The sequence below is a fragment of the Schistocerca serialis genome, chromosome 9, assembly GCF_023864345.2.
Source record: "Schistocerca serialis cubense isolate TAMUIC-IGC-003099 chromosome 9, iqSchSeri2.2, whole genome shotgun sequence".
In the NCBI taxonomy this organism is placed as follows: domain Eukaryota; kingdom Metazoa; phylum Arthropoda; class Insecta; order Orthoptera; family Acrididae; genus Schistocerca; species Schistocerca serialis.
Window position 1 is genome coordinate 278,091,897 of NC_064646.1, and position 23,394 is coordinate 278,115,290.

The 23,394-nt window shown below is 39.4% G+C and overlaps 1 protein-coding gene across 1 annotated transcript in view; it reads right to left on the reverse strand.

Moving 5' to 3' along the window:
* Positions 1–23,394, reverse strand: part of LOC126419538 (protein PAT1 homolog 1) — a 110,560-nt gene that overhangs the window by 22,766 nt on the left and 64,400 nt on the right. Inside the window, exons 8-11 of the mRNA XM_050086728.1 lie at positions 21,372–21,668; positions 19,607–19,801; positions 13,901–14,032; positions 9,565–9,723 (exon numbers count right to left, since the gene is read on the reverse strand). Of these exons, the coding sequence (XP_049942685.1) occupies positions 9,565–9,723; positions 13,901–14,032; positions 19,607–19,801; positions 21,372–21,668 (783 nt within the window). The remainder of the gene's footprint in view (positions 1–9,564; positions 9,724–13,900; positions 14,033–19,606; positions 19,802–21,371; positions 21,669–23,394) is intronic.

Genomic DNA, 23,394 nt, shown 5'->3' on the forward strand with positions numbered 1-23,394 from the left:
CCTGTACTTTTTGCCAGTCACTTGGGACTTTGCATAGGACGAATGATTCATGATAAATTCAAGATAAGTAAGTGGCCAATGCTATAGATTACTCTTTGAAGAACCAGTCTGGGATTCCATCCGAATTTAGTGAGTTACTCAATTTCAACACTTCCAGTTGTTTCTCTGCACCAGGAATGATTATTACTATGTCCTCCATATGAAAATCCATGCGATGGCCAAACGAAGGTTTGTTTGTATGATCCTCCTGCATGAATGATTTCTTAAATGTGAAATTTAAAACTTCTGTCTTCCATTTGCTATCTTCTACTGCCCCACCAGACTGCTCAACAAGTGAACGGATATAAGTTTTACACCTACTTGGCGATTTTTCACAAGGCCAGAATTTTCTTGGGTTTTAGCAAGATCTTTTGCTAACATGTGACAGTGGTAACTGTTGTATGCTTTGCACATCAATCTCTTTACCACTGCACGAATTTCTACTAACATTTGCCTGCGAATTTCGTTGTTAAACCACAGTGGGTGTTTCCCGTCTTTTGTCCACTAGCTCGGCACGTAAATCTCCAGAGTACAATGTACAGTCCATTTAAACTTTGCCCATAATTCCTCTGTTCCAGCATAATGGAACTAAATGATGTCAATGCATTATCTAAGTAGGATGTCAACAACTTCTTATCTGCTTTTTTCTCGCGGAAATACTCTCCTAGCCTTCTTGATTGATTTATTACCATTAAAAAGCACAACTGCTATGATGCTATCATGACCATTAATTCCTGTCTCTATTATGATGCTATTGATAAGGTCAAGCCTGCTTTTAGTTACAAGGTCTAAAATATTTCCAATGCATGTGGGTGGCCTAACTAGTTGCTCAAGGCAGTTTTCCGAAAGTTTTTGAAAGTACTTCATAAGACTGACTGTCTCTACCTCTTCAATGAATCCACTGACATCCCAGTCTAACTCGATAGATCAAAGTTACCTCCAAATATTGCATGATCTGGATGTGACCATGCTGCTGAGTGTACAATTTCTTTGAACAATTCTAAAACTGTTGTGCAGAATTGGGTGGCAGGAAAAAACATCCATCAATTAATTTTGTTTTACCTCGACCTTTCAGGCCCGTTTCACACTGGGATACTGGTGATGGTTGCCAGTGATGGTCACTGGTGACTGTGGTGAACACTTCTGGAACACTAGAGTCCGACAACGCAGGTATTGCCATCTGATCAGTTAGTGAAATGGACTCGTACAGGGGTAGCAACTAAATTTTGCTAGCCTTTTATGGTCCGAAAAATAAGGTATTAAATTTGAAAAAAGAACATACAACTTACCAATTTTGTTTTTCTCATCCATCCTCTTCTCACTGAAATCAGCCACAAACATCGTTATAATTTCTTGCCACGCATTCGTTTTCATCACTTTGTTGCTATAGTCTTCGCTTTTCATATCCCAAATAGCAGGATGACTTTCTATTTTACTTACAAAATCTCCCGTGTTAACCAAATCTAAACTCATGGCTACAATGCATGCAGTGTAATGTAGAACGAATGTTTCGCGTCATTGTCTCAGAAATGACTGCCTGTCGGTTGGCAAATCTGCATCGCTGTGTCTGTGATTTGTGTTCCAGTGTGAACACTGCAATTCAAACTAATGCACGTCCAGTGGTGACTGCTGCAAACACAGTGACCTTGTCCCTCACATGTGGCAAGGGTGATTCACTGCTGGGTCACAGTGTCTCGGTGAGGCAGTGTAGCATCCCGGTGTGAATGCTCCAGTTCAGATGAATGTACCTCTGTCTGTGACCTTTGCTGGTGACCGTCACCAGTGTCCCAGTGTGAAACGGGTCTTATATGTGACCAGGTAATGACACTGCCATTCGAATTTGACGTCCACAGAGACAATATTTTTGTCAACTGCAATGAACACCCTCCCTCCTATGGTGCCTAAATATCTTTTCGATGTATGTTCTGCAAATTACTAAATATCTCACAATTATTTACCTCGGGTTTCAGCCAGCTCCTGGCTCCAAGAATAATTTGAGCATGAGAAATTTTGTTGAGGACAGCAACAGTACTTTGTTATGAATACATCGACAATTTACTGCTAAAATTTAGACAGTCGAAATGGCTTTACTCCAAATGTGGTCTGGTTTTGTTATCTGCATGTCATCTGATGAGTGCTTATCAGAGTACCTCAAACTACTGCCTAGCTTGAAAACAAACCATGTTCACTTCACACGTACTCTGCTAGCCGAGTAGCTGCTTCCTTTGTGTAGTGCACCCCTATCAATGTCACTTCTACAATTCCTGAATTTACACTTACAGTTAAAAAAGGTGGGAGTAAACCTCCTAAACAGAAAAACACGCATGAAATTTTAGATATATACGACTCAGAATACACTATAAAATCAACTTGCTGCTCTGTAGATGTGCACCAAGGCCTGACATATCCTTAAGGACATAGGCATCGAAAGCAAATTTGTATGGGACTCCCTTTAAATTTTCAAAATGCAAACATTGACAAATGAGTTAACAGTAAGAAATTGCCAAATACATTGACTAACATAATCATACGGAACGTGACAAACCATGTCTTCAATTTTTACTGGTACACATTAATTAGTATTTAAAAGAAATAACAGTGGAATTATGTCTGTTGTGCAACAACTGTCTACACATACTTGATATTGGCCTACACTTCATCACATGCAGCTACCACTCACAGACTGCTTCCAAAGATGTTGCAGAATTTTCCACATTTTGCACACACAGGTGCAAACTTATCATTCTCAAATTTGTAGCTCTGATAAATATGATATAAATATAATCAACTGCTTGACAGTATGGCCCAATCAGGGAGAGGAAATATGGTGTTGTGGGAATTCATCCAAGTAGAGTATGAGGTCCTGTAGGCACGGTTTGATAGGTTAGTGAGGAGAGAGAGAGGTGACAGAAGCATTGACAAATGGAAGTTAAATTGCTCAATGGTCAGCCAGGCAGAGAGTAATGGCGACAAAGCTAAGGCTGCAGAAGTGGTGTAAATTTGAACAATAATATGACAATGGAAAGACCAGGATGAGTAACAACAATATGGAAAGGATAGACTGTTTGTTACTCAATACATGGTGGAGGCACTGAGTCGCAGAAAGGCACAATGAAAAAGGATGTTAGGAATATTTCAGATAAGTCCTTCTGAAGAAGCAGAAAACACACACACATTCACACACACGACTATTGACTACTGACTACTGGAACCAAGGTCTGAATGTAACTGCATCTGATGTCAATAGCACTCTAGCTGGGAGGGGTAAGGAAGAGGAATGCAACAAAGAGGGAGAGGAACAGCAGGATAGTGGTAGAGAGAATGCCAGTGCTGCCTGCAGGATCATGTCGGGACACAGTGGGAATGGGATAGGCTGGCAGGGTGCAGCAACAGGTGTTTGTGCTATGGCTTAGGTTGGGGGACAGGAGTAAAGGGAGAAGAGAGAAGTCAAGAAGAAAGGACTATAAGGGTGCATTGGTGGCATGATAGAATGTGAAGTACTGGACTGGCGGCACAGAAGGGGAGATACAGGAATTTTCCTGAACCCTCCTGGCCTCAACCTTCAATAGTCTCTGTCCTCCACCTGTCTATCCCATTCCCTGCTCCTGCTCCAGCACAGCACATGCCTTCTATCCTGCCAACTCTACTGCATAATTTCTTCCATTTCTCCCCTCTCTCACCCCCCCCCCCCCCGAACAAACTACTACTCCTCAGCAAGGCCTCCCAACACTCCACCCAGACACCCTACCCTGTCACCAACATGTCCCTGCATACTCGTGCAGGCAACACTGGCATCTTCCCCCACCCCTAACCTGCTAACACTAACTCCTCACCACAGCATTCCTATTCCTTACCTCCACTAGCCATTGCATTCAGATATTGGAGCCAGGAGACATAGGTCATATGTGTGCGACTCGTGGTGTGAATGTGTTGAGTTTCTTATTTCTGACTTCGTCCGAAACCTGACATATTTCTAGCATTCTCTTTCACTGTGCCTGTTTGTGGCACAAAACCTTCTCTATGTGGTGAGCAGTAATATAGCCTTTCCATATCACTGTTGAACAATAATACACTCACGGAAAAAGTCACAACATCAAGAAGGCGTTGTGTGACAAACAAAAGCTGGTAGATGTGTTTCTACATCTGAAAGATGATGTCTCTCAAATTTTATGTCAGTCTAAAAAAGAGTGGCACTGGTAGTGGCACTATGAGGATGCATATCAGGTTTGCTTTAAATACACACAGTAACTGTCATGAGCATTAGTTAATCTTTGAGATTGGATGTGGTGCACTGATTTTAGTCAAAAATGCCTTAAAGGCAACAAAGATACTGTTATCAACATCTCACTGAGGTTGTGTAATAGGGCTATGAGAAGTTGGATGTTCCTTCTGAGATACTGCAGAAACACCTGATAGGAGAATGCATGGTATAAGAAGACTGGGCTCTGGATGTCCACTTGGCACTACCAAGAGGGAAAGCCATCATGTTTAGTGCACGGGTCTGGTGCAGCATACTGCAACTGCAGCAGCGATTTGAGCATCAGTTGGCACCACAGTGACACAATGAACTGTTACCAATCTAAGGACGTCTTTGAGCCGGACGCCACATAGTGTACATTCCACTGACCCCAAACTGCCACTATTTGCGACTTCTGCAGTGTTAAGCGAGAGCTCATTGGAAGGCAGGGTGAAGATCTCTTGTGTTTTCTGATGAAAGCTGGTTCTGTCTCACTGTCAGTGATAGCCGTATGTTGGTTAAGACGACACAAGTTGAGGGCCTGCAACCAACCTGTCTGCGTGCTAGACACACTGGATTTACACCTGGAATTATGGCCTGCAGTGAAATTTTGTATGACAGCAGGAGCACTCCCGTGGTTATCCCACAATCCCTGCCTGCAAATTTGTATGCTAATCTGGTGATTCAACATGTTTTGCCAACATTCATGAACAGCATTCCATTGGGTGTTTTCCAACAGGAAAATTCTCACCCATATACCACTGCTGTAACACAACATGCTCTACAGAGCAAGAGTGCCAACATGTTGCATGGTCTGCTCAATCATCAGAGTGGTCTCCAATCAAGCCCATATGGGACATCAACGGATGACAGCTCTCTAGCATCATGCATCATTCACAAGCAGCATTAACCATCTGTATACTGACTGACGAAGTGCAACTGACATACCTCCATCCCAAAAATTGACATCCGCTACCTGTACAACACAATGCATGCATATATGCATGCTTGCATTCAACATTCTGACAGTTACATCAGTTATTAATATAACAGAATTTCACACCTGCAATGGATTACCTCGCACTTACATTAACCTGTGATCATGCAATGTTAACCACTGAAGTATGTTGCCTAGACAAATGTATTTCTGAAATTTCATTACTCTACAGTAATTATTTTCTAGTGTTCTGATTTTTTTTCTTTCAGTCTACATAAGGAATCAAAATGGCCAGTACTAAACTGAAATACCTACAACTGCCCTGATGATGTCATTTACTGTATGGCTCCAGTTTCGGTGCCTCAGTGCACCATCTTCAGAGCTAAGTTGATGCTGAGAGGGTTAAAACCATCTGTATACACAATGTATCAGTGGCCAACTTCTGTAAGTGGCTTTCGCAGGCTGCACTGCTGAAACTGTAGCCATACAATAAATGACATCATAAGGATGGTTGTGGGGTTTCACTTTATTACACAAGTGAACGGCCGAAGCCTCCAAGACATCCAATCACAAGGCTGGACATACAAAAACAAAATGTTCAAGACTTAATCCCAGAAACTACTTCAATTTTGAATAAAAATTATCAGCAATGGTGACCAAAGACTTCCAGCATAAGGAAGCACCCTCATTCCAGCAATGGCCTTGTTAAAGAAGCCCAAGGAGCCAACAGAGGTTGGGGGTACCTCCTTGCCCTTGGGATAGGAAACCGACTGTAAAAGTGGAAGTAGCAGCAGTAATCAACAAGATGAGGCTGCAGAAGGAAATAGGAATACTGTGTCAAGCGCATTATTTGTATCTACATGACGTGTGACCTCTTACTAAAAAAGTATGATGATGATCTCTCCATTTGCAAAAGATTCTGGATTAATTCACCATTTAGATCACCAAGAGGAGACTGTCAAGGGGAAGTGATAATGAGAAAAAGACTGAATAACCAACAATAATGAAATGTTCTACAAATCAGAATGGGGAATGTCAGAAGTTTTAACATGGTAGTGAAGCCATAAAACTTGAAAAGGGAAAAGCAAAGGGATCAGCAAAGTGAAGTGATGTGACATGAAGTGGAAAGATAAGAATTTATGATCAGATGGACATGGGCTAATAACAGAAGCAGAAAACAGTATAACACTAGTATGAATTCTTATGAATAGGAAAGCAGGGGAGAGAGTTACCATGGAACATTCTGTGATAGGGTGGTGTTATCAGAATTGACATCAAACCAACTACAAAAGTTGAGATATATATGCTGATATCACGTCACAAGCAGAAGCTATAGAGACAGAGAAAGTATATGAGAAAACAAATAAGTAATGCAATATGAAAAGGGAGATGATAATATAGTACTCAAGGGTGATGGTAATGCTGCAGTAGGATATGGCACCAGGAATGAGTGAGGAATTGTAAGAGGACAAAAAGGCCTGGAGACACAGGAGGATTGCAGCTTGATTATATTATGGTCAGATAAATTCAAAAATTAGATATTAGGTTGCAATGCATGCCCAGATTCAGATACAGACTTGGATCTCAATTTAACAGTGATGAAGAGCAGACTGACATTTAAAAGAATCATCCAGAAGAATCACTGTGGAATTAAGTGGGTTGCTGAAGTACTGAGGAAAGAAGAGGTGTGGTGAAGTTCTCTAAGGTTATAAGTACTAAGAGAACGAATATCAGAACAGATAGATCATTTGAAGAGGAACGGAATCTCTCAAAAGGGCAAACACATATGTTAGACAGGCAAACATTGGTACAAGGAAGGTAACTGCAAAGAAACTTTGGATAACAGAGAAAATACTTCAATTGACAGAAGAAAGAAATAAGTATAATAATGTTTGGGATAGCAAGTGCATGGAAGACAAAGTGAAATGGCTGCAAGAAATATGTGAAGAAATCAAAAAAGTAATTGTCATCAGAAGGACTGATTTAGCATACAGAAAAAGCAACAGTTGGTGAAATTAAAAGCAAACGTATCAATTATAATGTGCAATGGGAATTGCACTGTTAAATGCAAATGAGAGCAGACAGATGGAAAGAAAAAACTGAAGGTCTCTACCTTTGACAGTGTGAAATGTGAGTTGATATGGTAGACATGGGGGATCCATTAAATAATCTGACAATGTGTTAGAAAACTTGTGATCAAGTAAGGCAGAAATTTCTAAATTCATTGGGGGATGGCAACCAAACAATTACTTAAGTTGGTGTAAAGAATCTATGAACATTGAGACATACCATCAGACTTGGAAAAAATATCATCTACACAATCCCAAAGATAACAAAAGCAAATAAGAGTGAAAATTACTGCACAATCAGCTTAACAGCTCATGCATCGAAGTTGCTAACAAGAATAATATGAAGCAGAATGGAAAAGAAAACTGAGACCTGTTAGATTATCAGTTTGGCTTTCAAAAGGTGAAGGCAAGGCAATACAGTTGTAACATTTTACTTGATAATGGAAGCAAGAATTAAGAAAAAAAAAGAACCAAGATAGATTTCCAGAATTTTTTGACATACATAAAGAATTCCAAGGTGTAAAATTGTACAAGATGTCAAAATAATGAGAGAAATAGGTGTAAACTCTAGACAAGGCTGGTAATATACAATATGTACAATAACCCTGAGGTAACAATAAGAATGGAAGACAAATAACAAAGACATGGAGGCAGCCATTCACACCTATTGTTGAATCTATACATCAAAGAAGCAATGATGGAATTAAAAGAAAGGTTTGGGAGTGGAGTTAAGATTCAAAGCAAAAGGATATCAACAAGATCTGATTATGACACTGCTATCCTCGGCAAAAGTGAAGAATTACAAGATCTTTGAATGAAATGAATAGCTGAATGAGAAGAGAAGATGGACTGGAAGTAAACTAGAAAGAAAAGAATTTAAGTGTTTGAGATATAACGCTACAGAAGGACATTGAAAATTTTGTGGACTGATAAGGAATGAGATGGTGAATCAGTGAAAAAAGGAACACATAGGGAACACTGATAGGGACGAGGTACAGGATGATAGGATCTGTGATAAGACATCAGGGAATAACTTCCTTAGAACTAGAGGGAGCTGCAGAGGGTAAAAACTGTAGGGAAATAGAGAGATTGGAATATATTCAACTAATAACAGAGGATGTAGTATGCAAGTGCTACTATGACCTGAAGAGATCAGCACAAGAGAGGAATTCATGGCAAGCTGCACGAAACCAGTCTGAAGACTGATGATTGAAAGTTGGACAGCAATGTCTTTGGGGGGTGGAATCATTAGATTCAGAAACCAGACCATTTTTTTTTTACTAAAATAACCACTCTATTATGTTTGTACTTTGGATACTACATGCACACAAAATTAGCCAAATTTGCAAATCTTCGTAAATTAATAAAAATTTATCAAACAGTGCTACAACAAAACATACAAGGGCTCAAATGGAATTGACTGGGGAATGGTTTCATTTGTTCTCTGTACCAGCATTATGCGAATTTACGCATATAGTTTCCAGAGGCCAATTACTACATTTAATTGTTTGGCACACAATTTAAACCTCCTCATATAAACAAGGCAACAGGATGTAGTACACTGGAATAGTTTTCGAGAAATATAATTTTTTCCAAATTATTACGGCGCATTTTCATCATTGCAGTTTTATTATTTGCACAACTGCATAAAAACTGACGGTGCCAGTGAAATCAGCAGGCAAAAACAGTACCACATTCATTCTCTATATTATTATTGTTATTATTATTATTATACCTCTTCTCTATTGTGCAATAACCAGGCATCATTTCATAAATTTATAATTACAGATTTTATACAGAGGTTTCAATCATACATTTACAATCAACATATCACTTCATTCGGTGCGTCTGTGCATGCATCGAATGATCCTTTTGCCATATTCTTAAGTTAACTTACTTCAATCACTATTTATGTACTGACATGCAATGAGATAGTTCCATCGGCTCAGCATATTGAAGGTAGGTAGTACAGTGGAACTCGAGACATGGTGACTGATGAGCTGTGATAAGGCTGCCATATTCAAGTACAGAATATTCTACTGGAACAGTTAGCATTGAATTTATATAGATATTGGAGAACATTGATTAGGATCTGAGCATGAATGATTTACATGCATTTCAATCCAAGATTAGATGGACTTTTATTTAATGAGGCATTCTCGAGTCATTGAGTGCAGATGGACTCATGCCAATATGATTAGATTGAGAACTGAATAAACAACATCATACGTAACTTTCTGTATGAAATAATAATTTGGAGAAAACAGTATCACTCAACGAACCCTGCCCTTCCGGACGCAGAGAATGCTTGCCAGACGATCACCCAGCAGGACTGCAGAGACTATTTTGCGCAGAAGGTCTTCTCTATTTTCTGTCACTGCTTCCCGTATTTCTGGTATGTCGCTCTTCAGATCTTCCACTTGAAGTATTAACATGTACAGCTAGGGAAAAAAAGACACACACATAACACACGAGTGTTTAACACTTTTTAAATTGAATGATTATCAAAAACAATAGAGCACTATTTAATATAATTGCATCATGCTTTGCTTTCTCCTTTAAACTTGGCAAATAATTTTATTTACCCCTACAATATCAAGCCCAACCTATTAGCAGACTTTCCACTCTATGGTCAATGGCTAGTATTGAAAAAGCAATTATTCTATACATTTCATTGGGGTAAAGCCAGATTCCATGATTATCTCTTTACATTCTGATATTACCGTTTCTTCTAAATTGTGTCCTTATCCCATTTCCTTTGTGTATGAGTTCTGGGGAGGGGAGAGAGTTTGAAACCACACTCTTGCAAGTTAGTTATTCACAGTACCATATTTGTAACTCAGAATTCTCTTCATTCAACAGAGTGTAACCTTTTAAGGAGATGGAATTTTCTCATGTTGCTGCGTTTGCCACCTGAGTGACCTAAGGATATGTAAATTTCTTTAAAATATCGTTAAAGGATTTTTAGCCATTATCATTTTATAAGGTAACTACGAAAGTGTGTATTGTTTACGTTTCATGTTTATGCATGGGGATCAGAGCAACATGGCTGCATATACTTCGCTATGAGAAGACTACAAGGACGCTGGTCAGAGTGAAACTGTTAGAAGACAGCCAGCGTCCAGTAGAAGATACCGCCATTTTGTCCGGAGTTACTGCATCAATTATTTCTCTAAGAAAAGTGAACTTAAATTCTCGCCATGGCGAATATTGTAAAATGTGATAAAACAGACCAGTGTGAACATGTTAAGGGATGAATATATTTACGGTGTCAAATTTTCTGAAAAAGGATATTATTTTGCACCTTTTATTCCTTGACTATTCAGATTGAAGTTGGTGATTTTAAAAACAAAGTGACTGAATTTTTGACTTCTATGAAAAAGACTCAGCTGATAAAATCTCCAGTAGTTACACACTTTGACAAAGTAAGCAATGACAGAAGTAATTGATATTTATGAAGAAAAGTCACTTTAAAAGATATGGTCTTGAGATGCATAATGACTATTAATGCCAAAAGTGTTCATAGTGCTAATAATTCCTATAGTAATAACTTATAATTGGATAGGTAAAAAATCTACTCACCAAGTGATCTTTTAACTTTGAACAACTCGCTTTTCTGAAAACTGATGATAGTATTATGGAAAGGATACATTGCTACTCACCATACACAGGATTATGATGATGATGATGACCGGTTTGTGGGGCACTCAACTGCATGGTCATCAGTGCCCTGACACATTCCCAAACTATACCACACTAAACACAGTCCAATCTAGTCACTTTGATGAATGATGATGGACTGATGAGGACAACACAAACAGGGACTGGATAGTCCCTGGGCAGAGAAAATCCTCAACCTGGCCGGGAATCGAATCCAGAGGTAACCATACACAGGAGACACAGAGTTACAGACAGGCACAACAAAAAGACTGCTACACATTTGAGCTTTTGGTCAAAAGGCAAACACACACACATTCACACAAGCATAACTCTACCTACCTATCTCTCTCTACCCCCCCCCCCTCCCCCCGTCCTCTCTCTCTCTCTCTCTCTCTCTCTCTCTCTCACACACACACACACACACACACACACACAAATGGCCACCGTCTCTGACTGCTGAAGCTCGACTGCTTAGCAATCCTTTTGTTGTGTGTGTCTGTGACTCAACATCTCCAGTATATGGTGAACAGCAATCTATCCTTTTCCTGATATTGTTATAAGAAAAGCTAGTTTTTCATGCATTCCAATGTTCATGACATCGTATCTCGTCATACAATAATATAATTTTGCAAGTACACCCACCGGTATAGGTGGATATATCTTTACAAAGCGTAGCGCATACAGTTATATGCTCTGTTCGTTGTAAGAATGAACCAGAGGTAAACAAACACAAATGCAATAATTGGTCAAAAGCCATAGCGCATGTCCCCCGCCACCCGCACACACTGGTGGTGTTATGCTCTTGGAAGTAGGTCCTACTTACATATTAGATACATTGTTACTAAGTTACATTCAATGAAACTGTAAGATATTCTAACACATTAACAGCCATTGATGTCTTTCTTAATCATGCTTTAGCTATGTCGTTTTTATTTAAAAAATCGCGTATAGTCACAGTCTCTGTACTGTAGTGCTCTGATTATCATCATGCTATTAATATGTAGTAAGAAAATGGCTGAGGTTGCTTCCTGTTCTGTAGTGAAACACGCATTTGGAACATGGTTAAATTTACGGAAGGGGGTGGGGGGGGTGGGGGGGGGGGGTGGGGGGGGGGGGGTGGGGAGGAAAGACCGGCTTTGAAGTTTTCCAAGGGACCGTATTTAATACAGTTGATATATCAATATACACTGGATATATGGTGGAATCAGTTGCATAGTAGATTCATAACTTAGTGCATTTCATGGATCGCTGGTTCAAATATTGTTTTAGGTTTTTTTTTTTTTTTTTCATTCAATTTGAAATATCTACATGTCGTAATTGAAAATTCACCAAGATTTTTTATGAATAATGCATGTCTTCTTGTTTTTAATTACATACTGCATGCAAAATTCCTGGTTTAATTTCAAATATTAATTCTTAATTATCAATATTTTATGAAAGATTGTTAATAAAGGTTGCTTAAATTAAGAAAACCTAACAATTTAATTTTTAGGGCAAAAATGAAACACAAAATACTCTATACTCTGTACTCTTACACGAACCAGGGTGATCAGTGTCGTGGGAACAGGAAAAACAATCTTTTTTACAGTATCAAACACACCATACAAATGCTGCATGTTTACATTTCTCTCTGTACCATTACAATATGAACCCAACAGAACTGATCTGAAGTGAAGTTAAGGGATTTGGCCCAAGAAATAACAAGACTGTTAAGATGGCAGACATACCAGAAATAAAGCACACACTGTTTTCACACGTCACTGGTGAACGCTGGTGGAATATAGAATGGCAGTGCCAAGGAGCCTTCATGGATTCTGTTGTTGACCGACTTGTTACTTTCAGTATTCAACAGTACGGAGAAATCCCTGCAGTATGCTTTTGTATCACACAATCTCACTCAGAAAAATTACCCTGTGTTTAAGTTAGGAATTTTCATCACTCATCTGTAATTATAATGCTATCCTAGGTGAGAATGAGAGCATTTTATGCTTTCCATCTGGTCACCCAAGAAGTTTGTGGTAGTCTTGCCAAATATTGTTTCATTCTCTTTAAAACTTAAATGACATTTGAAGCTATATTGTTTCTTTGCTCGTTTGGCTGACCAGGGCTGTGCAGGTTTAGTGCGCTGGTAAAGCTGTTATCCTGCATTATTGCTCAGTCTATATGCATGTAACACTGCATAAAACACATTCGTATGATCGTACTTGACTGTAGTCAATACAGCTTGGCTTCAGCTCCTCGTGACACGAAATCCAATGAGATTCTAGCAAACGTGGAAGAATACATGGCGTAATGTTTACAACAGGTTTATTCTTATGATGAACAGATTATAGTCATAAAAAAGTAATACATTAAAATATCATATCTGACACTGAAGTTTATCCATATGAACAGCAAAACTAGAGTAGGTGGTGAACTTTTTTTCCTCTGATTATCTTGTGGAAGGAGTAATTGAGGAAAAGTTTCTATAAGGCGTGAAATTATGTTATACCACCCTAACAGTCATTCTTCTCCATCTCACTGTCACCTGTACACTTCATAAAAGTATTGCAATTCATTGCAATGATCACACTTTGACATTCTGTGCCTGCCCATAGTTCTATTCTGCTTTTCCTACAAAAATGTACTTTAGAAATCTATTGTACTTAATTAGATGTCCAGCTGGCATTAACCAGTGATCTTTTCCAATTATTACCTTTAGCTGGACCATCTGTACCTGGATAATTGGAAGTATGCTGCACTTCTGGAACCTACTTTAGAGTTTCCTAAACTTAAAATATCTATCTGCAAAACTAAGAATCTTGCCTCCTGAAGATAATTACTGGAGAGCCATACTGCTTCCAGAAAAATTAGACAAACATTGTGGATGTCAAGAAATCCACAATGTTTTTGTAACTCCTCTTCATCGAAATTTCCTAGACTACATTAGTTCATTTTCTACAGTTTACAGAAACTTACCCTTTCTATTTCCAAAAGAAGCTGCTTAGTTTTCCTCAAGTCCTTCTGCTGTGGTGGCAATACTGCATCACTGGTATCTGTGTTCATGATGTCCATATCAATTATCTTCCTTGGTGCAGTGACACTTCCAACCTGCAACAAACACCATGTTACCTTTATTTACTAAACATCAGCAACTGGCTTTTGTAACAAAGTAAGATCCAGTGACTACTTCAACAACCACATCAACCAACTGTTTTTAAAACCAGTGAAATCTTAATTACTACAAACTCACTAGTCTAATTTAGTTTTACATATACAGGTCAATTGATTTAAGGCCTAGCATATTCAGTTCAATTATGTTTGAATATTTATCATAGTATAATGTCCATATATAATGAAATAACCACTATAAAATACCATTTACTATATTTATAAATTACAGAGCACAACAATCAGTCTAGTGCCTAGCCATTATCAATGCACTATTTTCTAATCTCGACGCATGTTAGTTCCCTGTTGTTCAGGCACCAGTCACAGTTCTTTTCGAATGGAAGGTAGCCTGATGATTTAGTATACTGTTATGAGAACTTCAAATTTTGTCAAAAACAGCTGTATTGCTGTGTGAAAATGCTAATAAAAATTGTATGCAAATTGGTTAATACAGACTCAAGATTGCACAGATAACAAACAAAAAGGGATAATCCAAAATTACCAGAAACTGCTATTTACAATACTTATACATTGCTTGCCTGACTGTGAAAATTTATTTACAAAATAGGACTTAAAACACACTGTATTTCATATGATTTGCTTTCTTCTGTTACTGTTTGTAGTTCACTTTCTCCCAATGGTGACTCATTTTTCAGAATCAAAATATCAGTACAGGTAATGAAATTTCTTCCTGCATAATTTAACAACAGATCCAAACATTTCAGTGCCTCAGTAAGTGTGATAACAGATGCGCTCTCTTCCTCTACTCGACACACGTTGTTCTCTGTGACTTTATCACTTACCTGATCTTATCCTGATTCATGGGCATAATTGCTGAACTGCTAGCTGATGTTTCCGCCATTTATGTCTTCCCAACCAGAAGTTATTCATTGTAATTTGAACAAAATGCTTTAGGCTTAGTTTTTTATTTTCTTAAAAAGTCTGCGAGTGACACACAGATACTTAGCAAGATAATTAGGAAGCTGGATCATCTGCACCCGAATAATTGGAAGCATGCTACACTTCACAAAGCTAAAAATACAGTTTCCTGAACTTAAAATATGCCATTCTACCTCAAAATTTCATAGCTTTTGCACATGAATTTTCCTTTTGATGCAGAAATCATTACAAGTATTATAGAGGAGGAGATAGTACACATATATTAAGAAATAAAGAATGGACAATGATTTGTAGATAAGTAAAAAGACAGTAAGAAAGGTAAAATGGTATGGGAAGGAAGACAGCCACATTGGTGCTGTACAACAATATTAGTTGTAGAGGAGAAGAAGGTAGAGACATGTTAAGGAATAAAGAATGGACAGTGAGTTGAAGATAATATGCAGGTCTCACAAGGGCCTTCGCAGATAGACACTACCTACCAAACCTAGTCTGAAAAGAGATCTCTGTGATATATCCTCACACACCCACAGTCATTTCACCACCCCCAAGAATTGGCCACAAAGGAGTGCCCACTTGTCACTCAGTATCACCCTGAACTGAAAGAACTGAACCAAATCCTTTGCCACAGCTTCGATGGTATATCATCGTGCCCTGAAATGAGGGACATCCTACCCAAGACCATTCCACCCCCTCCTGAAGTGGTATTACATCTCCTCCCATTCCACTTAAACAATATCCTCATCCACCCATATGCTACTCACACTCCCAAGCCCTTGCCACATGGTTCATAACCCTGTGGAATACCCATACACCCACCCAGTACTTCCCACTCCATTCCTGTCAAAACCTTACCCTACCAATCATCAACAGAGCCACTTGTGAAAGCAGCCATTTCATATACCAAGTCTACTGCAATCACTGCATAGTTTTTATACTGGTATGAAAACCAACCAGCAGTCCAACCCAATGAATGGCCACTGCCAAAATGTGGCCAAGAATAAAGTTGAATACACAGTGGCACAACATGGAGCCGAGCACAATCTCAATTCCAGTTGCTCCACTTAACACTGGATCCTTCCCTAGACCACCAGCTTTCCTGAATTATACAGATGGCAGTTATTCATGTAACACACACCCCTTTTCCATAACCCTCCTGACCTCAATTGCCATTAACTCACTGCCTCCACATCCTCTACCCAACAGTTTCCCCTCTGCTCTGCCGCATCACCCCCTCCAAATTAACATATCCACATCACCTTCATTGTGTGGCACTACCAACCAGCTCTTGCCCCTGGCCATCACACACTTAGCCTGTGCATTGCATGCCTAGTTCATGCACCTGCCTCTCTTCCCTCCTACATGCCTGCCTAGCCATCAAACCAGTTGCCTCCCTCTTAACCACTAGGTAGCCACCACCAACTCTCTTCCTACCTCCTATATCTCTCCCTCACTGCCCTGCACACTCCACCCCCTCACAATCCCTACCCCAGCCTAGTCCATGTGTTGAACTGCATTTCTGGTATTGTGTGTCCAGCCGGCACTATGTACAGACAAAAGCATGTGAATGTGAATTTTCTTTTTACTCTAACTTGATAAAGGATTTACTCCAAAAGTTAGCAAGTTTTCTTTCTCTTTTGTGTCTGCCGGCCAATGATTCAATGCCTCTGTTAATCAGTGTGTGATCTCCTTTACTCCTGAATGATACATATTTATGAAGATTGATTACTTCGCCAGAAAACACACTGGCTGACCAAAAAAGTGAAGTACGCAGAAGACATGGTCAGATGTCACTGTAACTTTGTACACATACACACCATCAGCAGGTACGTAAATGTTTACAGTTGCAATTCTCTGTGGCAGGTAGAATGTCCACCAGGGTGCAATTACGACATTCATGTTCAGAAGTGTTACATCTACCTCTACATCCATATTCTGCAAAGCATGTGAAGAGCATGGCAGATGGCATGTCCCAGTGTACCAGTTATTAGAGTTTCTTCCTGTTCAATTCACATATGGAGCGTGGAAAGAATGATTGCTTGAATGCCTCTGTGCATATAGTAATTATTCTTATCTTATCCTCAAGATCCCCATGTGAGCAATATGCAGGAAGTTTAGTATATTCCTAGAGTAATCATTTAAAGCCAGTTCTTGAAACTTTATTAACAGAATTTCTCGGGATAGTTTATGCCTGTCTTCAAGAGTCTGCCACTTCGGTTCCTTCAGTATCTCTGTGACACTCTCCGAAGGATTAAACAAACCTGTGACCATTCGTGCTGCCTTTCTCTGTATACGTTTAATATCCACCGTTAGTCATATCTGGTACGGGTCCCACACACTTGAACAATATTCTAGGATGGGTCGTACGAGGGATTTGTAAGCAATCTCTTTTGTAAACTGATTGCTTCCCAGTTTTCTACCAATAAACTGAAGTCTACCACCCGCTTTACCCATGACTGAACTTATGAGATCATTCAATTTCATATCCCTAAAAAGTGTTACACCCAGGTATTTGTATGAACTGGCTGATTCCAACAGTGACTCATTGATATTATAGTCACAGGATACTATGTTTTTTCATTTTGTGGAGTGCAAAATTTTTCATTTCTGAACATTTAGAGCAAGTTGCCAATCTTCGCACCATGTTGAAATCTTATCAAGATCTGGCTGAATATTTATGCAGCTTGTCTCGAATAGTACTTCATTAGATACCCTACCAGGTGTAGTAGGGTAAAAACGGGTGAACAGCATCGGATGCTGAGTGATCAATGTGATGCACATGGAGATGCTGCATACTCATGTATGCGGCTCTTTCTTACTTTTATTCCACTAGTTTGGAAAGCACACCGCTTTTCAATTTCTGCTCTCTTGCTGTCTCCAAACAGTACTTTTTCCTAACCTTAACTCCAAAGCAATCGTTTTGGTTGCCACCCCAGAATCCAGTTGTGTTACAGCCCACAGTGTCTGGTCCATAGTCGCTACAAAGTTCTTTCATTTATTACCCCTTTCAGGAACACTAATTAAAACACAAACCACACAAAACAATTATTTAACAATGCACTTTCTTTGGATGTCTGAAGAAACAAAGAACACAGGGTTACCAACAGAACTGCTCTCCATGTGTGTTCATTGTTGTTTTTGAGTGCTGGAAGAGGGCTTCACTAGTATCATTTGTTGAAGAGTGGTTCTGGTAATTAATTCGGTATTAATAATACAATATGTACCTAATAACTATGACTCCAAAATGTGCTAGGAGCACACAACACACACAAAACATTTTGAAAGGTCACACAGCACTGTAGCTGGCACCCACTTGCTAATGCCTTGGAAAAATACAGTACATACAATAAATTAATCCTTTCTTATCAAAGATGATTATTATTATGATATTAATTAAGTAGGCTGGATACTAAAAAGGCCGGATAGTCAAGAGACTACTGTAGTGGCCACCCTGCAATACTGTGTGTCATCCCATACCACTGGCTAAAGACTAGCAACAGCCAAACTAGGAAATTATCACCCCACACACAGGCTGCCATTAACACAACAAAAAAGACTGGATTTGGAGTGCTGCCATGACCAGAAAGCAAGGAGTGCTAATAAATGGCACTGAATTGTGATCGGTAGTGAATTGTTATTCTGTACTACCCTGGATGACCATGGTCCCCTTCTCCCAATGTTCCAGAGAGGCAAATTGGTGGTACTTCTGGAGTCACGGTGCGGGGGGCAATCCAGTATCACGTCATGGTTGGCAGTGATAAGGAAACACTGTCGGCGCAATGGTACATCACGGACTTCATGGGTCCTCATGTATTACCTCTTACGTTTCCAAGAAGATAGTGCTACTTCATACATATCTTGTGTCTCTACGAACTGTCTGTGTGATTGACTTACCCCCCATGGCCACAAGATTCCCTGGTATGTCCATGACAGAACACATGTGGCACCAGCTCTGACATCATCCCAGCACCAGGACCCAGGATATTAAGGACCAGTTAAACAGTTTTAGGCCAGCTTGCCGTAGGAGAGGATACAATGGCTTTATGACTCCCCTCCCAACAGTATCAGTGCATGCACCCAGGCCAGAGTGGGTGCAATGTCATACCCGTAAGTGTGCTTAAACTGCCAAGTTATTTGTGAATATGACTTGATTCTGTACTCACTGAAATAACATCACATACCCTCTAAATCCATGAAGCTTCAATCTGTTTCCTTCTCCCATTATGGGTCATTTTCCCACAAAGGGTATAAAAGTGTGGTTTGGGGAGAGGGACAAACAGGGTAGAAGAGGATTACGAAAGAATATGTCAGTATGAAATACGTGGTTGTGGGAGGTGGCAGGGCTGAATGCAGGTAATCAAATGTAGAATACCGATTACTATGAGAAATGCAGAAAAATAGTTGAAGAAAGGCAGAAAAGATAGGGGCAGGTTTCAACTGGTGAGCTATGGTGGTGTAGAAAAATAAGATACGGAGTTTGAGGGTGATGTGAGGCAGGTGGGAAGAACAGGAATGTTGTGGGATCAGGAATGTGGATGGAGGCCTGGGCATGTTCCACTTCTAGATGGAAACACAACACAACTGACACTTTGTATTACACTTGCAGAGTGCCCCAACCTGAAGTTTGCCAAGTGAGTTCTCAAACTGAGCAGGAGTGTAGACCCGGGGCTGTTGGAGTGAGGACTGGCCTCCTTCCGACCGCTGACTATCCCTGCGCTCCCTTTGCCGCTGCAGCTGCTGGTGGTGTTGTTGAGCAGCAATAAGGACACTGCCATCTTTCTGCTCATTTTTCAGTTGGCGAGACATAAATACCTGGAAGCAATTAAATATTGCACATTTATTCTTTTACTTGCAATTTTGTCTTCTCTCTATAGTGAATACGGTTTTCTGAACAAATGTATCACTACTCCTAAAATTTAAATACTGAATTATTCACACAATAATCATAGATAAGGGTATAGCATCACTGACAGAATGCTTTTGAATTTTGTATGTATTAAAATGGTTTGGAATATAGCACCACCATAAAAAAAAACCATTAATAGCTTGTAAAAACATTGCTTTCTAACAATGCCGTAATTAATTGGTTCATTAGTTTCATCACCACCTGTTTCAAGGTGAGAAAGTTTTCAGTTATTCTGTCATGTGTTTCTCTGTAAATGACATGACTTTTTTCATTTGTGTGTCAAACAGACAGGCAATTGTGAGACAGAAATATCAACATAATATAACCAAATAAGCCTTTAAATTTATTACAAAATTTTTTAGTTCTCAGCAAAATCATTTTTGAACCAGCCTTATATATCAGTACCATTCCCCCCAAAAGTGCTCCAGATGCTTTTTGCCTTCCACATGAATAAAAATAAGACATTAGTTTTCAAACCAACCATCTATTATAAAACTAACTTTTATTTTGAGCCTCTTCAGTATTTTGGACACATGCAGCATATTGCTCACTATTTGTTTCTCTTAATAGTCATGAACAACACCTGCATATGAAAATTCTGATCCTTACATCAGCAAAGCAAAAAATGAAAAACTTATGCACATCACCACCGATTCTATAGAACAATAAATGAAGATATTACTCTAAACACATCACTTATTTTTTAAACAAATAATTGTTGCTATTTCAGTGATTTTTGGCCTCTCCTTTTTAACCACTAGCTGAAGGTGCCAATAAATATGAAAGGAAATCCATCTTGCTACATCAAAACAATTTTAAGCATAAAGGAGAACTTTCAGACGTATCACAAGTAAAGCAGTAGATCAGAAGAAAGTGGGACCTATCAGAATCTCTTTCTGCATGCCAGATTTACAGTTAGAGAAGCATTATGACAATTGTGTTTTTTGAAAATAATTTCCTCTTTATTTATTTTGACAGTAATTAAATATATTTCTCAATACAGAGAATTGTTTAATTGGATAGATAAAAATCTACTCACCAAGCCGTGGCAGAACACACACATAAAATACGGTTGTAATTGGCAAGCTTTCCCAGACAGTGGCTCCTTCTTCAGGCAGCAGGGTTGAAGGGGAGTTGACGGGGAAGGAAGAGAGGTGAAGGAAAAGGACTGGTGAGGTCTAGGAAATGGGGTCGATTTCGGGAAAGTCAACCAGAACCGTGGGTCAGAGGAGACTGGCTCCAAAAGCTTGCCAGTTACAACCATCTTTTATATGTGTCTTCTGCTGCGGCTTGGTAATTCAATTTTTTATCAACCTAATTAAATAATTTTGTCAATAACTGACTGTTTTTGTTTCAATATATAGAAAAGTACTTGTTTTCAAGAAGGGAAGGAAAACCTGCAAGCTGCTCTCCATAATAGATTGTAACTAATCAACATGCTCTTATTTTTGTGCCGTCTCATTATGAATTACTCACAGTATAATAATAATCATCTATGTGTGGCGTGTTAGTGTTAAGCTGTAGCATTTGAATGCCAAGCAACCACTGCCGTTCACGGTGGCTCATGAGACCAGCATATTCATCCACCACACCATTCTGCTGCTGATGATTGTAATGCTGTCTGTGGTTGACAGCCTTCCCCACTGCCCGCAACCTCTGCTGCTGTAACTGTTGCTGTTGGATATGGAGTGGGTGGTGATGCATTGGGTGGTGTGGGTGATTCTGTTGCTGTAAGTGTTGATTCTGTTGCTGCTGCCACATATGGTCCCCCATCTGCAAGACATTACCATTCACACTACTAGTACACAAAGAGCCTAAATGATCTATATACATACATCAGATGTGCAGATAAGTACTTACGTTCAGGAGCCATAATATCAAATAAATGACAGAAGCATGTAAAAATAGATGATAGCACACTTATCTTTTGGAACCAAATGTTCCCTCTTAATGGAGGAAACAGGAATCGATTGAGGAAGGTCAGATGGGGGGGCAAGGGGGGGGGGAAGGAGGGAGGGAGGGGGAGAGAGAGGGGGGGGGAGAGAGAGAGAGAGAGAGAGAGAGAGAGAGAGAGAGAGAGAGAGAGAGAGAGAGAGAGAGATGACTGGTTAGATTAAACAAAACTTAGGCTAATAAGTGTCCTCCTCATATGGCAACAAAAGAATTCCACATCCAAACTTGAGTATGAGGGGTACACCCATAAATTCTTTTAAATAGTGACACCATTTTCTGCAAAATATTCTGAAGGTAGGTTAGCACGAATAGGACCATTATGAGACGACCAGTGAGGGAAGGCTAGAAGAAGACCATCACACAGTGGACCAGCTCTATTAATGTGAGCAAGTAACAGAGACAGTGTATCACTTTAAGGAATAGCTGAATAAGCTGAAATTAATTGTAAAACACAACAAAAACTGGAAAGGTGAAAAAATTTTCGTCAGATGTTTAACATTTTGTAGACTAGCTATTAGGAAACAGGCCATCAATGCTGTTATTTAAAGTGTTACTGGCACATATGTTGGGTTGGGTTGTTTTGGGGGAGAGACTAAACTGCGAGGTCATCGGTCTCATCGGTTTAGGGAAGGATGGGGAAGGAAGTCTGCTGTGCCCTTTCAAAGGAACCATCCCGGCATTTGCCAGGAGCGATTTAGGGAAATCATGGAAAACCTAAATCAGGATGGCCGGACATGGAATTGAACCACCGTCCTCCCGAATGTGAGTTCAGTGTGCTAACCACTGCGCCACCTCGCTTGGTGGCACATATGTAACTGCAAGAGTAATACGTACTAAAAAAGGATAAAGTTTCATGTTTTGTTTTTCATTTATGTCAGTTCTCTGGTAGAGTACAAATTTTTAAAATAATAACAGAATACATAACCATCCTATCATGAAAAAAGTGTGAAGTGAGTAATTGAGCAATTTTTTTCTTTTTGAGCTTCTGAAATATCTTGACCACTCAACAAAAGTGACATCTTTGTAGCAGAACTACTGCAAACTGTGAAACCTAATAAGTACACTCTTGAAATCACATCAGTTTGATAACATTGGTTCAGCCATTTGCGACAGAAGTTGATACTTTCACTAATGTTTCTTTTGAAATGATTCTAGACACTGATAACAGAATGCAGCACCAGTCAGTGGACAGGTAGTGAGAGGTCCGAACATTGTTTCGTGCAAAATTAACCCAGTTTTCTAGTGCCAGGTGGCTCACGCAGCTTTTTAACATAAAGCTGTATGAAAAACAGATATTAGACACGTTATCAAGAGAAGCACTATCAAAACTGAATACAATTCACACATATTGGCAATTCTTTGGTTACAGTGCACAAACTGTATCATTTATACAAAACAATGAGTTTATAGACTCTTGACACCAGTCATAGTCTACGTAAATAAAATTAGATAATATAATAATTTTATCCTGCAACTATTCCATTGGTCGGTGTTTGCATACAAAAGCAACAATATGGGATTGTAGGCCCACTTGTTTATAAGCCAC